Source organism: Anguilla anguilla, chromosome 17 (assembly GCF_013347855.1).
Source record: "Anguilla anguilla isolate fAngAng1 chromosome 17, fAngAng1.pri, whole genome shotgun sequence".
Lineage (NCBI taxonomy): Eukaryota > Metazoa > Chordata > Actinopteri > Anguilliformes > Anguillidae > Anguilla > Anguilla anguilla.
The window spans coordinates 19,262,960-19,279,118 of record NC_049217.1 but is presented as its reverse complement, the minus strand read 5'-3'; the positions used below and the strand labels follow the sequence as shown (position 1 = coordinate 19,279,118).

The window sequence follows — 16,159 nt, the reverse complement described above, 5'->3', positions numbered from 1 at the left end:
AGATTGAGAGGAAGTGGTTCATCTCTTTTGGCCCAATATGACCACCGTCGCCAGTCCCATCCTCTCCTCCCCATTTTTCCCCGTCACACGCGCTTCAGTCAGTCAGATAGTGAACAAGATGGCGGACCTTTCCCTGGACGAACTGATACGCCGACGAGGTTTAAATACTAGAGGGGCCACCAACAGGTATAAAACCAAGTATTTTACATCGCTGACTGGACGAGCGCGTTGAACTCTTGGTTCCCTGTCAGAGGTACCGATACAGTCAGCTTGGAGAGGAAGTAGACTATTTTGTTTTGGCTGGCTATATTGTTAAGAACGGCACAAAGTGAGAGCCCTACCGTCACAATCTCACTTATTGGCTGACGGAGTTCCTTTTTTGCCTAAAGGGGCCCTACGATTGGCTCTGGATTCTGTTACTCAAGTAGCTAGCTGTTAGCTTGCTAATTACTAAACTGTCCTCCGTGTATAGTTTGTGGTGAAGTGTTTTTATTCATGAAATTATTTTGAATTAGCAGTGATTAAATAATGGCAAAGTCATGCCACGTCGACAATGCTTTCGGAGTTAGCTAACGTTTGTAAGTTGCATGGTAGTTGCAGTAGCTAACGCAAGTTAGCCAGTAAAGCTAAGAAACAAACCCGATAGCTATCACATCACCATTTAATAAAACAATTTTGATGTCTCCTACATTGATACAGTTAGCTGAAATTGCACACCATAGGAAGTCCCCTGAAATCGTGAAATTATGTTGCGGTTTTCGTGAAAACTGCGTAAATAGTGGACGTGGCAGTATAACTATGAAGTTGTGGTAGCTAGCTAGCTAACGTTAGTATTCGTTTTTGCAGACCGCTCAGGTCAACTCAGTTATTACAGCCCTTATCCGGTTAGTATAGTTTCGAGTTCCAGGCTTGAGCTTAGATGATAAATAGCTATCTAGATTGTCATGTGATTTAATTAACAATTGAGAACTAAAGATTATCGGGTACTCGGCGGTGGTGTTGGGGGAGTAATACTAGTAGCTTTAAAGAGCACACATTTTGAAGCTAACTTTATGGGGAAATATTGTACTAGTATTATTAGTATAGCAGAAGAGAGACGAGTAAAGTGGTGGAATTATGTAGCTATTTATTAAAGGGACTGGTAAGGCAAGATGTGAAAAGATAAGTTTTTTTAAATCAAAATTAAGATTATATTTGTGGAGTAGGAAATGTGTTCGCTGACTGGATTGTTTCTTTTTTTGTTATGAACATTTTTTGGCTATGATTTCTGTTCCTCTGAATTCTTGCAGCATGGAATTGAGACTTGTGGGTTTCTTCTTAGGAATCACTCTTGCATTTCTCATTTTTTGTAGATAATTGCCCTCTTAATTCAACATTACTTCCCAGTACTGTTTATGAAATGACGGTTTATTTTAGTCCATTTTATTTAATCTTTGCTGCTCTGAGGATGAGCTCATCCACAGTAAGGAATGACTGCATCATGGAAGTCAGTGTGTTCACAGCCAGTATCCATCTCTGTTCTCAGGCCTGGGTTTCGCAGGGGTGGTGGAGTCCCTGGAAGGACATTCGATGCACGGCAGAAGATTGGAACGAACGACGTCAGACAGAGACTTGGTGGTGGTGGTGGTGGTGGAGGAGGTGAGTATTCATATTTCTGTGCGACTTTAAATCACAAACATCATACAGACATTAATGAAGGTGTATTTTTATGTTCTTATAAATGCTTTTTTTCTTCGCTTCATAACAGTATGAATCAAATGGAGGCTTATTGGAGTTTTCTTTCTTACAATTTAAAATTGTTCTTAAACAAGTCCGACATCCACAGATTAAGTTTGTTAAACCAATATTCTTGCATTAGTTTGAGAATGGTGTCTCAGTCCCTTCGTGGATCCTTCCTTATTGTTTGAGCATAGGTCCTTTTGTTGCACTGTGCACTCAATCATAGAACGAACTTTGGTGTTACATGGTGGTGTGGATTTGCATTTGTGCGTGGAAGTTTCTTCATAGCAATGTGGCTGTAGCCTCCCAGTGTTTGACAGGACGTTTCTGTTCTCAAGTCTGAAATTGATTGAACCATCAGCCTGCTGCTCCTGATAGTTTTTTTTTTTTCTTTGTGAGAAGTTATTCTACAGTTAAATGGAGCATCCAGGTAATTGTATTTACTCTCTCTCTCTCTCTCTCTCTCTCTCTCTCTCTCCCCCCCCCCTCCCTCCCTCTCTCCCCCCCCCCCTTTTTGCCCCTTGCACCCTCTGTCCACCCTCTGTCCTTTAGCCTTCCAGATAAAAGATGCCAGAGAGAAACTTGGCCAGAAAGATGCTCGTTTTCGAATTAGAGGAGGGGGGGCTGGAGGAGGTGTCCAGGATGCCAGGCAGATGATCAACTCGCGTAAACAACAGCAAGGACACAAACCGTTGCAGGGCACCCCACAGCCACAAATGCACAGCCCCACACAGGTGCACTTCAAGACACAAATGCAGCACATACAAATACACAGTAATACCAGCAACACAAACACGAGTGTGTCCTTTTCGAACTCAAATTCAGCCCCATTCTCATCACACCTTCAGCAAGGGGTGGGGTCTCAGAAGGTTATTGACGCACGTGATAGGCTCAGTCTGAAGAGGAGCATTGGAGCCACACCCACACTGGGGTCAGCCACGCCTCTCAAGATCACCAAGACAATTCAGGTATGAACAGATTAATGGTCCAGTATGTAAATTTACTGAGAATGAGTGAATTTCTTTTACATGTTCATGTTGTCTTATCTTACTTGTCCATTTTATACTTGTTTCCCATTAGCAAAAGCCAGTGGGAATGACCAGCGGGGTTCGCATCAATGTTCCCACCAGGAACGCTCAGGTGAGGTATCTGGGAATGGGATCTGAGAATGGGAGCTGGGAATGGGATCTGACCCCTGGGTTTTGCAGCAGGAAGAGCAAACTAGGGAAAATGACAAGACATGTTGAATATAAACAGGGAAGAGAGGGGAGGATGAGAGTTGATGGGTGATTTGCTGTGACTTGCTCTGTTTGTAAGTCTCCTGACTCCTCTCCTCTGTGTGCTCTGCAGCGTATTAACTACTCTCTCTCTCTTAGTCTCTCCCAGGTGAAGATGACACCATCCTCAGTAAACAGATGAAGATCACTACTGCCAACAGTTTTCTACACACGCAGGTGAGTGACGCATTCAGCTCTACACCCTTGGGAAAAGAAACATGATTCATTGCAGCGTTGGCACACAGACCTTTCAGGCCCTAATATGAAGGGTCTTTCGTGGACGTACATTAGTTATCGACGTCAATGCTCGTGCAAATTTGTCTTCTCTTCCTCAGCCTGGTGCGTTTTCTGGCCCAATCACGAAAGTGGTCCAGAATGACAGCTACACCGCCCCCGCGCCTCTGCCGTCCCCCGTGGCCCCCAGGGCCAGCCCCAGCCCGGTGGCGCAGCGCTCCAGCCCGGCCGCCCTGCAGCCCGTGTGCCGGACCGTGGCGGGAAGCCAGGCGCCGCACGCGGGAGCCAGCGGGGAGGCGGGCGCACAGCTCACCGCTCCACAGGTGAGCCCGCCAGCGTTAAACTCTTCCCTCCAGATCTGGCGGCCGCGTCAAACGTTTCATCACTGGGAATGGTTATGCTGAAGGAGCCGGCATTGGTGGACATTTTCGGTGTTGAGTTTCTGCTTTGAAATGTTTTAGGTTGTGATCGTGAATGTGATCAGTGAGAACATGACCGTTTTGGGCTCACTCAGTTGGATCTGTAGCATTCTGTTTATCTTGAGTGCTGAAGTGAGTCGATGTACAAATCATGTTAATGTTACCCCCAACCTCTCTCTCCCTTTTTCCCAGCCCGTTTTCAGTCCACTGGAGGGGACCAAGATGATGGTGAACAACCTCCATCCTCGCGTTAGTGAGGAAGACATTGTGGTAAGCGCTTTGAACACTTGCTTAAACAACCAAATGCTGAAACCAGACCCCCCCCGCCCCCATTTCCTAGCAGAGTAGCTATGTTCTTGATGGTAGAACTATCAGTCCGCATACTAGAGTATACAATACTACAGTATCATGCGCAGTACTACAGTGTCGTAAGTCATAATATAAAGTATAGTGTGTAGAATTCTCCAGTAGGCTATGTGCTGACTGTGTGTTTGTGACTGTGTCCACAGGAGCTGTTCTGTGTTTGCGGTGCCTTGAAGCGAGCGAGGCTCCTTAAGGTGGGCGTGGCCGAGGTGGTTTTTGTCAGGAAGGAAGATGCTGTCACTGCTTACAGGAAGTACAACAACCGATGCCTGGATGGTAAGGGGCAGGTGTAATTTGATTGGGAAAGAAAGGTGGTGGTGGTGTGCTAATTTATACTTTGCCGCACAGAACTTTCAACAAGTGTTGCTTGGGAAAAATGACGTATTTTCACCTGGAAAAAAGTGTCGCTTGACACTTCTCAATGTTGCGCACCTCTAGAATTTAATGTCCTGTCACAGACACCCTCATACTTTATTGCCTGATGTGACTGGAGAGTGAGAAGGAACGGCAAAATGCATTGTCATGAATACGTTTTTTTTGCTTCACATCATTATTTTGGTTTTGACTGGCGTTGATAAAACCTTGGAGGTGTTAGAGGAAAAACTATCATAGTATACTAGAACAAGTCACCCGTTCAAGTCATTTTTTCAACAAAAGTAGATTAAAATTGTCTTCCTTCTCTATAATCTCCATTTCATTGGGGCTTTTACAAATGTAAACAAACGTTCCACAGTTTAGCGTCTCGTTACCATAGAGACAACAGTACTCTCCCCGCAGACCTTCATCAAAGTATAAATTCAAAACATTGTGTGACGCCTTCATTTTTGTCAAGTGACACCCTTTGAAAGTGTTGTGTGATAAGTATAAATTGGCTTTTTATCACTGAATTGTGTAAGATGTGGTTTGCTGTCTTAGTAGAGATTAAGAAAATGACTGAGGGAAAAAGCTGAATTGATCATGCACATGAGATTATACATTCCTGGTTGAGCTTTGAGGGCTGAGGACATCGTAAGTTCAGTTGACCCTGTGTATTTGATTCAGTCTTTTCCCCCCCTCTCTGTTTTCCTGTAGGCCAGCCCATGAAGTGCAATCTTCACATACAAGGGAATGTCATCACCTCAGACCAGCCAATTCTACTGTGAGCCTCTGTCCCCTTTTCTGAGTCATGTCTGGCTTTTCTGGGACCAGTTGGTCCTGCTGCTGAATCTGTCTTTCTGCCTCTTATACTTCTTCCCGTATCTGTTTTATACCGTTTTCATTTTTATATCTCTGTTTTTGGAAGCCTGTCCCAAGGTTGACAGATTTGAGTGAGCCCTTTCGGCTTGCCATTTCGCTTCGCTGTACTTGTACTTCTTCACCTCCGATGTTGCGATAGCTAGCTATGTACAAAAGCACTGCTGAAACCTGATCCCATGCCACAGGCTCTGTAACCACACAGAAAAGAGAGTCACGCCCGGAAATGTCCCAAACACATCTTAGAATAAGACATGCGGGCAGAGCTGCATGGATTTGGCGCAAAGACAGAGATTGCCAGTGCATCATAGGCATAACAGAATGGTTATTTTATACTATTTTCAAGTAAAAAATCCTCCGTAGTATGCCTTTAAGAATGTTGACTTATTGCACTCTCAGTCGATATTACATGTACGGTGTGCATGCTGTATTTCTCCCTGGCTTTCTCTTTCCATCTCTGCCTGTCAGCTCTTGCAGTCGTAGATTAGCCTTTCTGTGCATTGGATTTGAGGCAGTGAGTTTTCACAGCAACCCTTTGTCATCTCTCAGGCGTCTCAGTGACACCCCAGGTGGTGGAGGTGGGGGGAGGAAAGATGGCCTTCCCCCCTCCCTGTCCCGCCCCGGTGGCCGCCCCGCTTCCTCCCAGCCGACGCCAGAAGTGGACCCCCAGACCATTCTGAAAGCACTGTTTAAATCGTCCCCTCAGACCCCATCCACCACCGACTCCCCCAGCTCACAGTCAACCGCTTTCCGCATCAAGATTTAACAGTACGCACAGACGCGTACATCCAGCGTACACACATGCGTACATGTAAATTACACATGCACCCCCCCACATATGCATGCACACGCACACACTTGCATACATCCAACACACACACACACTTGCATATAAGCTTACATCAAAAGTACTCACTCACCCCTCCCCATATGCATATAGACGCACTAACACCATACGTCCAACAAGCGCATATACATACGCATGCACTCACATACACATAGAAATGCACACTTACACATGCATATATTCAATGTGACAATGGGCACACATACAAAGTACATCAAACAAGCACACACTTATGTCCATTAAATACACACTCACACAAATGTACATCTACATACAAAATTATACACAGGTGATCTGAGTTTCAGATTAATGTATAATGCGCACACTCAAAATGTATCACAGCATTCCATAATCAAATGTAACACAATATGCAACCATAATACTGATGTCCCCATAACCACCCAGCTTACACACACACACAGTTCAAACACAACTCTAATACTGATGTCCCCATTACAACACCGCTTACACACACAAACACACCTATTCACACACACTACAGACACAACCCTAAAACTGATGTACTCATAACAACATGGCTTACACACACACACACACATTGTACAAATGGCCATTTCACCACGTGTACATAGGTTAACTGGAACTGTTCTGAGCTACAAATACATACAGTGAGGCTGAAAACTGTACGACGCCACACAGACACCACAACGTGAGTTCAACCCGAATCGGCACAAGGCTGAGGTATTCATCAGATACACTTTTCATTCATCCACACCACACTATTCAGTCTACAAGTGTTCCACACATAAGAATAGTACAGAGAATGCTCCCTCGTGTTGAGTACTTCAACAGAAGTGTCAGTGTACGAGGTTGTTAGTCTTCGCTATTGCATTTAAAAAAAAAAAAATAAAAAAAAAACTTTATAATTGATAATGCAGTGGTGTCTCAGCCACCACATCATTGAATTTTTCCTCTGCATTAGTAACCTAGTTGGAAGTGTAAGCTCTCCAGTGCACTGGTGCAGTCAAGACACAGACAGACAGACGTGTAAAAATACTTTGCATACTTGCATACTGTAGATGCGCAAATGCATGTCGAGTGTCTTAGAAAGGACCAATCAAGGAATCGCTCATTTAATGTCAAGAATTTGTTTTTAATAGACTCCAAATGATGTGCATTACTTAAATTGACATTTTAGTTTGTGGCTAAGGAGTTTGTATCACATGATTCATTCAGCATTATGTTCAAATTGTTCACATTGAACCCTATCTTTTTGTGAATCATGTGATATTTATTTGATGTGTTCCCAGTGACAGGTGACATACAGCCCTGATGAGTGTGTGCTGTACTGTGACTGTAAAGGGGCTTGGAACACACTGATGTGTCATTTTATACCAGTCGTAAACAGCTCTGTTCCTGGAGATCTATCATCCTGTTGGTTTTCACTCCAACCCTAGCAAAGCACTCCTCATTCAACAGCTAGAGATCTTATTCAGCTGCTAATTGGTTGAGTCAGGTGTAATAAATTAGGGTTGAAATGAAAACCTACAGGATAGTAGATGTCCAGGAACAAAGTTGGTTATCAGTGTTTTATACAACAAGCTGAAAAAAGCAGTTTAGCAGATCTAAGAGAATCTGCTATTTATCTGTTAATATGGGTTGTCTCCCCCCCCCCCCCCCCCCCCCACTGCATTCTGGTTGTTCTGTAGTTATTGTGGCTGTTGTTTACTTTGCAGTCTGTGAAGCAACAAACTGGATGATGCCTTGCTTGTTTTTTTTCTCCTTATTTCTCCCAAGCAATGTGTTAAAAGACTCTGTTGTTACAACAGTTTGTGTCTCACACCAACAGTGTGTTCAAAGCTCTGTACCTCTTCTCCAATAAATGTGTTGCTTTATAAAATGTTTCAGTGCTTTGATTTGCATTAGTATTTATTTAATTTGTGGTGACATTGTAAGTTGAACGTTTAATTTTTCTTACTATGGTACCAAATTAATAGATTAATGGATGTCTCTTAGTGTGATTGTTCCTTGAAAGTAACTTTATTTCCGTGTGTGCAGCGGCAGTGGCACAAAAGTTGATTGATTCGTCACAGCGGAAGGCCACCTGATTGGTTGTCGATGCTGACATGCAAGACGCTCATAGGGAGAGGCTAAATGCAGAACTGCACATGAATTTTGTAATTGTTTCTTTAAACTATTTTTATACAGTCTATGCTTGAAACACATGCTACAGCTTTTACGTCCGAATCGGAAGTCAGATTTCCGTTTTCAATCATTGACGTCGTTACGTTCTCACGTCATTTGACGTGCATATGAAAGTTGCCGCGCATGGTTCAGCTAAGTGTGTCCGTGTTATGTTTAGTGGCTGGTTTCGGCCGATGAAAATATAGCGAGATATTTTCCCCTTTATTGTTCTGGTAAAGAAATCTCTGACAAATCTATTCATTTATTGCATGTACTTTGCAAACGATAGCTGCGCGCAGGTTTCAAATTTTTTGGCTAATATTAGCTAGCTAGCTAGATAGCAAATTACTGCGTTGAACGAAGTGTTTTAGGGGAAAATAACGCGACGAACACGAAGTAGCTAAATGTCTTTAAAACCATTTAACAAATTGCCCGAATTGAATACAGCCAACGTATTGGTAAGTAGAGAATGAGCTAAACATTTGTCGAAGAACAAATTGGCATAAAGTGTTTTAATATTCTTACTGCGCTGCTAACACATGGTTAGCCTCAGCTAGCGCTATAGCTATTATAACAATATTTATGTATGTATCATAGAATTACTTTCCAAGTCATTTGCTTTCGTTGTAATGGTCATTCCAGCTTGTGGAGAATGAAGAGCGGTTTCAGAAGAAGTTAGCAGACGCCATCGTCCTCCTAGAAAACAATGTAAACGTAATAGTGTAAGTAACGATAGCATAAATTTGCCAATCCCTGAAATATGTAGCTAGGCTTTTGGAAGTGAAGCTGCCAGTAGTACAGTAGGATCCTAGGTTTTCACAGTCCTGCGAGACAACATTTTTGATTGCACCTCATCAGTTTCATATAACGAGTTGTTTGGGCCGTAGAATATTTATGAGCCTTTTCTTTTTTGCTAGTCCATTCTTAACATCTTTTGTATATTCTGACATTTTTGGTTCCAGATCAGTGACATCAGTAAAATCTGTAAGCTAACCGCACGTTAACCGTGCTGTTTGTTATAAGGATGACGTATTTTCTTTACCTGGGTATTATTGACCAGTGCTTATTTTCATATTTTGTTTTCAGATATTAAAGATGACGGTTGCTATCGGAGTTTAGGCATCTAATTGAAGTTTTGCGGTATTTGTACTGCAATTGTTGTCAACATAATTGTCACAGACATACCAGTGCTTTTCCTGTCTGTGTAGATCTGTGCAGTTTCCTAGCTGGGTTAGAAATCAATTAACAATATTCATTCAGATTTCTCTGTTTGCAATGCATACATTTTTTTTCTATCTCTCTTGGACATAAAGTTACTTTTAATTTAGCAGTAAGATGGAACCCTGGTACCAAATAGTGTATTTTTGTCTCTGTCAGGCGTTTGGCCCGGAGTCTTCCATTGCCATTGGAAAATGCAGAGAGTCGGCCACGAATCGATTTAGTGGTTTTTATCGTGCACCTCAACTCTGAACAAAGGTATCTATCTAAATAATGTGCAATAAGCGCGTTATCAGGTTTGTGGTCTGCAACCAAGACCTTGATATTACTGTGGTCATGTAATCCTCACTTGGGAAAAGCGATATCAGACTATTGTTGAATTCTAGTGCACATTCACATTCACATGTGCACTAGGATTGAAAGTGTACACAGGTTGATTGCACAATCAAACATTGTTCAGAAGACACACATTTAGAATTGTAGCTTCCCCCACACTTCTGAATGTAAGGCTTGCGCATTTAATTACTTTTTGCCTAAAATAGGTTTTCCATCATAGATTTCTAAAAACACATTGTATTCAATTAATATCCTCAGTCATCAATTGCATCTCCTCATCCACCTGCATTGAAAAAAACATGTAATACTTTCAAAGTTTTTTTTTCACTTTCTGGAATTAACACAAATTTTGAGTATGTTGCAGATTTTCAGGTGTAAAAGGTTTTTGATCACAAATGTATTTTTCCAGTTTCATGGAAAAATGAGTTTTTCATCATGAATGAATAGAAATTCACTGCAATCATTTTATTTCTTCATATTCCTTAAATATACATCATTCTTCATCCATAGAAATCATAAAAGCACAGATTTAGGACTTTAACAATTTTCCCCCATAAAATACATAAGGCTATAGGCTTATGTATTTTGCCAATTTTGTGGAAAAATTAATTTTTCATCATAAATGAATAGAAATTCACTGCAATCATTTTATTTCTTCATATTCCTTAAATATACATCATTCTTCATCCATAGAAATTATAGAAGCACAGATTTAGGACTTTAACAATTTTCCCCCATAAAATACATAAGGCTATAGGCTTATGTATTTTGCCAATTTTGTGGAAAAATTAATTTTTCATCATAAATGAATAGAAATTCACTGCAATCATTTTATTTCTTCATATTCCTTAAATATACATCATTCTTCATCCATAGAAATCATAAAAGCACAGATTTAGGACTTTAACAATTTTCCCCCATAAAATACATAAGGCTATAGGCTTATGTATTTTGCCAATTTTGTGGAAAAATGAATTTTTCATCATAAATGAATAGAAATTCACTGCAATCATTTTATTTCTTCATATTCCTTAAATATACATCATTCTTCATCCATAGAAATCATAAAAGCACAGATTTAGGACTTTAACAATTTTCCCCCATAAAATACATAAGGCTATAGGCTTATGTATTTTGCCAATTTTGTGGAAAAATGAATTTTTCATCATAAATGAATAGAAATTCACTGCAATCATTTTATTTCTTCATATTCCTTAAATATACATCATTCTTCATCCATAGAAATCATAGAAGCACAGATTTAGGACTTTAACAATTTTCCCCCATTTTGGACATTATAGGCTTATGTATTTTGCCAATTTTGTGGAAAAATGAGTTTTTCATCATAAATGAATAGAAATTCACTGCAATCATTTTATTTCTTCATATTCCTTAAATATACATCATTCTTCATCCATAGAAATCATAAAAGCACAGATTTAGGACTTTCACAATTTCTCCCCATAAAATACATAAGGCTATAGGCTTATGTATTTTGCCAATTTTGTGGAAAAATGAATTTTTCATCATAAATGAATAGAAATTCACTGCAATCATTTTATTTCTTCATATTCTTTAAATATACATCATTCTTCATCCATAGAAATCATAGAAGCACAGATTTAGGACTTTAACAATTTTCCCCCATAAAATACATAAGGCTATAGGCTTATGTATTTTGCCAATTTTGTGGAAAAATGAATTTTTCATCATAAATGAATAGAAATTCACTGCAATCATTTTATTTCTTCATATTCCTTAAATATACATCATTCTTCATCCATAGAAATCATAAAAGCACAGATTTAGGACTTTAACAATTTTCCCCCATAAAATACATAAGGCTATAGGCTTATGTATTTTGCCAATTTTGTGGAAAAATGAATTTTTCATCATAAATGAATAGAAATTCACTGCAATCATTTTATTTCTTCATATTCCTTAAATATACATCATTCTTCATCCATAGAAATCATAAAAGCACAGATTTAGGACTTTAACAATTTCCCCCCATAAAATACATAAGGCTATAGAGGCTTATGTATTTTGCCAATTTTGTGGAAAAATGAATTTTTCATCATAAATGAATAGAAATTCACTGCAATCATTTTATTTCTTCATATTCCTTAATTATACATCATTCTTCATCCATAGAAATCATAAAAGCACAGATTTAGGACTTTAACAATTTTCCCCCATAAAATACATAAGGCTATAGGCTTATGTATTTTGCCAATTTTGTGGAAAAATGAATTTTTCATCATAAATGAATAGAAATTCACTGCAATCATTTTATTTCTTCATATTCCTTAAATATACATCATTCTTCATCCATAGAAATCATAAAAGCACAGATTTAGGACTTTAACAATTTTCCCCCATAAAATACATAAGGCTATAGGCTTATGTATTTTGCCAATTTTGTGGAAAAATGAATTTTTCATCATAAATGAATAGAAATTCACTGCAATCATTTTATTTCTTCATATTCCTTAAATATACATCATTCTTCATCCATAGAAATCATAAAAGCACAGATTTAGGACTTTAACAATTTTCCCCCATAAAATACATAAGGCTATAGGCTTATGTATTTTGCCAATTTTGTGGAAAAATGAGTTTTTCATCATAAATGAATAGAAATTCACTGCAATCATTTTATTTCTTCATATTCCTTAAATATACATCATTCTTCATCCATAGAAATCATAAAAGCACAGATTTAGGACTTTAACAATTTTCCCCCATAAAATACATAAGGCTATAGGCTTATGTATTTTGCCAATTTTGTGGAAAAAATGAGTTTTTCATCATAAATGAATAGAAATTCACTGCAATCATTTTATTTCTTCATATTCCTTAAATATACATCATTCTTCATCCATAGAAATCATAAAAGCACAGATTTAGGACTTTCACAATTTTCCCCCATTTTGGACATAAGGCTATAGGCTTATGTATTTTGCCAATTTTGTGGAAAAATGAATTTTTCATCATAAATGAATAGAAATTCACTGCAATCATTTTATTTCTTCATATTCTTTAAATATACATCATTCTTCATCCATAGAAATCATAGAAGCACAGATTTAGGACTTTAACAATTTTCCCCCATTTTGGACATAAGGCTATAGGCTTATGTATTTTGCCAATTTTGTGGAAAAATGAATTTTTCATCATAAATGAATAGAAATTCACTGCAATCATTTTATTTCTTCATATTCCTTAAATATACATCATTCTTCATCCATAGAAATCATAAAAGCACAGATTTAGGACTTTAACAATTTTCCCCCATAAAATACATAAGGCTATAGGCTTATGTATTTTGCCAATTTTGTGGAAAAAATGAGTTTTTCATCATAAATGAATAGAAATTCACTGCAATCATTTTATTTCTTCATATTCCTTAAATATACATCATTCTTCATCCATAGAAATCATAAAAGCACAGATTTAGGACTTTAACAATTTTCCCCCATAAAATACATAAGGCTATAGGCTTATGTATTTTGCCAATTTTGTGGAAAAATGAGTTTTTCATCATAAATGAATAGAAATTCACTGCAATCATTTTATTTCTTCATATTCTTTAAAGACAGCTCATTCTTCATGCAATGCCGTAATAAAAATCCACATTTAGGACTTTCACATTTTTCCCCCAAAAAATACATAAGGCTATAGGCTTATGTATTTTGCCAATTTTGTTGAAAAATCCATTTGACGTATTTCTCAATATTTATAAAACATAGATTTTCTTTTCTAATACAGAAAGTATACATTTAGAATTTTTCAGCTTTCATATGCAAAATTCAGTGAAGGTTTACATCTGCATTCTTGTGGATTTTAAAGCTAGTTTGTCAATGCAATTGTAAGTGAGAAGAATGTTTTCCTCCTCCACTATTATGGCAGACTTGCTGTTTGTATTACTGCCAAGTGTGTTGCAGGTGCACATAATTTAAGGTGTAGATTGTTGACTCTGCACTTTTTGGGATACCATGACCACACTGGAAAAATGACCTTGTGGTCTCATCTAAACACAAAGAATTGGTATTTAATAAGGTCATATCTGTGTGTTAAAGTCCTGACAATACATTTCCTCTATTAAAATGGTCCTCTCTTCCAGTCTTTTGTCAGCACAGACATCTCTTAAGCATTTGGATTCAGGTTACTTCCTGGGCAAAGTCTGTTTCCTGGTTACTGGTGGTAAGAACAATCTCTAATTATCTGTCACTGTCTTGACCCACTACTGTTGGACACATGCATTTCAATTTCAACATTCATGGTTTCTCATGTGCATTCTATCCTTAGCTCGATGTGGAACGCTTCCTTATGAGCGCCTGACCTCTCTCAAGAAGATGGCTGCAACCTTAAACTCACCCTTGCTGATGACAGAAGACAAGGTCTGTGTCAGCTTCTGTGACTCAGTAGAAAATAGGTTGTAATATAATATCCATCAAAAGTGGGGAACATGCATATTGTGTCTGATACGATAATGATCTTAAATTTACGTAGTGAATAGGTGATGTCCCTCCCTTGATGTTTTATGTTACACCACTCGGAAAATCCAGCCTGCTGCCGACATGACTCGGCTGTACGCGGCTTTGCACTACAACCACAAAAAACGAACATCAACATTCTGCAAGTGCATCACCTGAAATTTATAGTGTAAACATTAGTTTCAAATTCGAATACATCCTCTGATTGGCTCTTGCTTTCCCGCAGACGGCAGAGGGTGTGAACACTGCAGCTCAACGGGTGCTGGCCGTGCTCAGGGTGGCGGCAGGCCTGGTTCCCATGGCGACTGGCCTCTACCTCTCCTCTCTCACTCGCTGCACTGTCCCCAATGACCCGGACTGGCAAAATCAGGACTGACCACACCTTCACCAGCCTCAGCAATGACCAATTCCGAACTACCATTAGTTTCCAGCAGGTCTTTGTCAATTAATTTCACCTGGATCGCTTTCTTTTTTTTAAAAAAACCACGGCATGTGTTCAGATTTCTTTGTTGGTGAAAATGGAAAAACCCTGATTTGACCAGTCCCACATCTTAGATTGTGTTTAGAGAACATGACACCTGATAACCTGTCATTGCTGTGTGAGAATCGTGGTTTCTTTGTGCAGCAAGGGATGTAGAATGAGTTGTGCACATTGGAGCTGCTTTACTAGGACTTACAACAAACCAGGCACTGTGCCTTTTCTCCAGCTGCTGACCAAGTCAGGGTCCTGCCCTAGACTACACCGCATCCATCTTGTAGTGGTGGCAGCATTCAACTGTCGCCCCCATCAATTCTCATTATGTTCTTTCCTTGTAAATGTTCATGTTGGTATATGGTTATAAAATTGAATAAAATTTGTCTATTCTCTTATTCCAACACATGCTCACAAACTTTCAGTGACTAGGTGTCCACACATTCAGCAATTAGGATCCCACTGATTTCACCTGTCAGTGTATATTTTAATAATTTGAAAAAATAAACTGTAAAGGAATCAGTTGTCAAGCAGCACATGACAGAAAACTAAAGGATTAGATTGGAATGTGAATATTGACCCTTTATTATTCAGTGTATATCACTACTTGACAATGTGCCCATAAGGTAAAGCATATTTCACACTAAGAACGATTACCAGATCTCTACAACTATGCAATTATGGTTGGAATGAAAACCAGCATAGAAAGAGGATCCCTAGTATTATGCTTGAAAACCCTTGTTCTAGACAAGCTCAGGAGGTAAGACCGATTGTCTGGCAGTCGGAGGGTTGCTGGTTCAAAACCCCACCCTGGGCGTGTCCTTGAGCAAGACACCTAACCCCTAACTGCTCTGGCGAATGAGAGGCATCAATTGTAAAGCGTTTTGGATAAAAGCGCTATATAAATGCAGTCCATGTACCATTTACCATTTAGACTTGTGGAAACCAACTCTGTTCCTGGAGATCTACCATCCCTTAGATTTTAATTTCAACCATAATTTAGCATACCTGATGCAACTAAGTAGCAGCTCAGCAAGATCTGTAGCTGTTTATCGACGTGTGCTTTCTTGAAAACCTACAGGACGGTAGATCTCCACAAACAGAGTTGGTTATCACTATTTTAGACTGCTACACCAGGGGAACAGTATGTCTCCCCCATGTGGCTTGTAGGTGTAGTACACGTGAGGTAAAGTAATGCCCATCGTTGGACACTACCTTGCAGCAGTTAACGCCACTTGGAGTGGCCAACAAAGCAGCTCCAAGTCCACAGTCATCAGATACCACTTGTTCTGCTGCTGTGTCACAGGTTCTCTGCAAGAGCCATAATCAGACGTTACCGACTGTGACTGCAATGATCACGGGTGGCCTGGCAGGGCTGATGGATAGTTTGCCCCTGA

The 16,159-nt window shown here is 39.4% G+C and overlaps 2 protein-coding genes across 3 annotated transcripts; both read left to right on the top strand.

Moving 5' to 3' along the window:
- Nucleotides 1–22: 22 nt before the first annotated feature.
- On the top strand, nucleotides 23–7,953 carry poldip3 (polymerase (DNA-directed), delta interacting protein 3). 2 transcript variants are annotated; one of them, XM_035399114.1, is made up of 11 exons: nucleotides 23–186; nucleotides 1,526–1,638; nucleotides 2,272–2,453; nucleotides 2,568–2,687; nucleotides 2,800–2,859; nucleotides 3,096–3,173; nucleotides 3,332–3,553; nucleotides 3,842–3,919; nucleotides 4,159–4,288; nucleotides 5,084–5,150; nucleotides 5,795–7,953. In XM_035399114.1, the coding sequence occupies exons 1-11, from the start codon at nucleotides 38–40 to the stop codon at nucleotides 6,009–6,011; spliced, it is 1,416 nt and encodes a 471-aa protein (XP_035255005.1). In that variant the 5' UTR covers nucleotides 23–37; the 3' UTR covers nucleotides 6,012–7,953. The 2 variants fall into 2 exon arrangements, with proteins under 2 accessions (XP_035255005.1, XP_035255004.1); XM_035399113.1 differs by having other exon boundaries at nucleotides 2,272–2,687.
- A 255-nt stretch (nucleotides 7,954–8,208) lies between these two features.
- pane1 (proliferation associated nuclear element) lies at nucleotides 8,209–15,166 on the top strand. The gene is made up of 6 exons (XM_035397093.1): nucleotides 8,209–8,695; nucleotides 8,880–8,959; nucleotides 9,615–9,713; nucleotides 13,918–13,997; nucleotides 14,103–14,194; nucleotides 14,517–15,166. Exons 1-6 carry the CDS (start codon nucleotides 8,642–8,644, stop codon nucleotides 14,664–14,666), a joined length of 555 nt encoding a protein of 184 aa, XP_035252984.1. The 5' UTR covers nucleotides 8,209–8,641; the 3' UTR covers nucleotides 14,667–15,166.
- The last annotated feature ends 993 nt before the right edge of the window (nucleotides 15,167–16,159 follow it).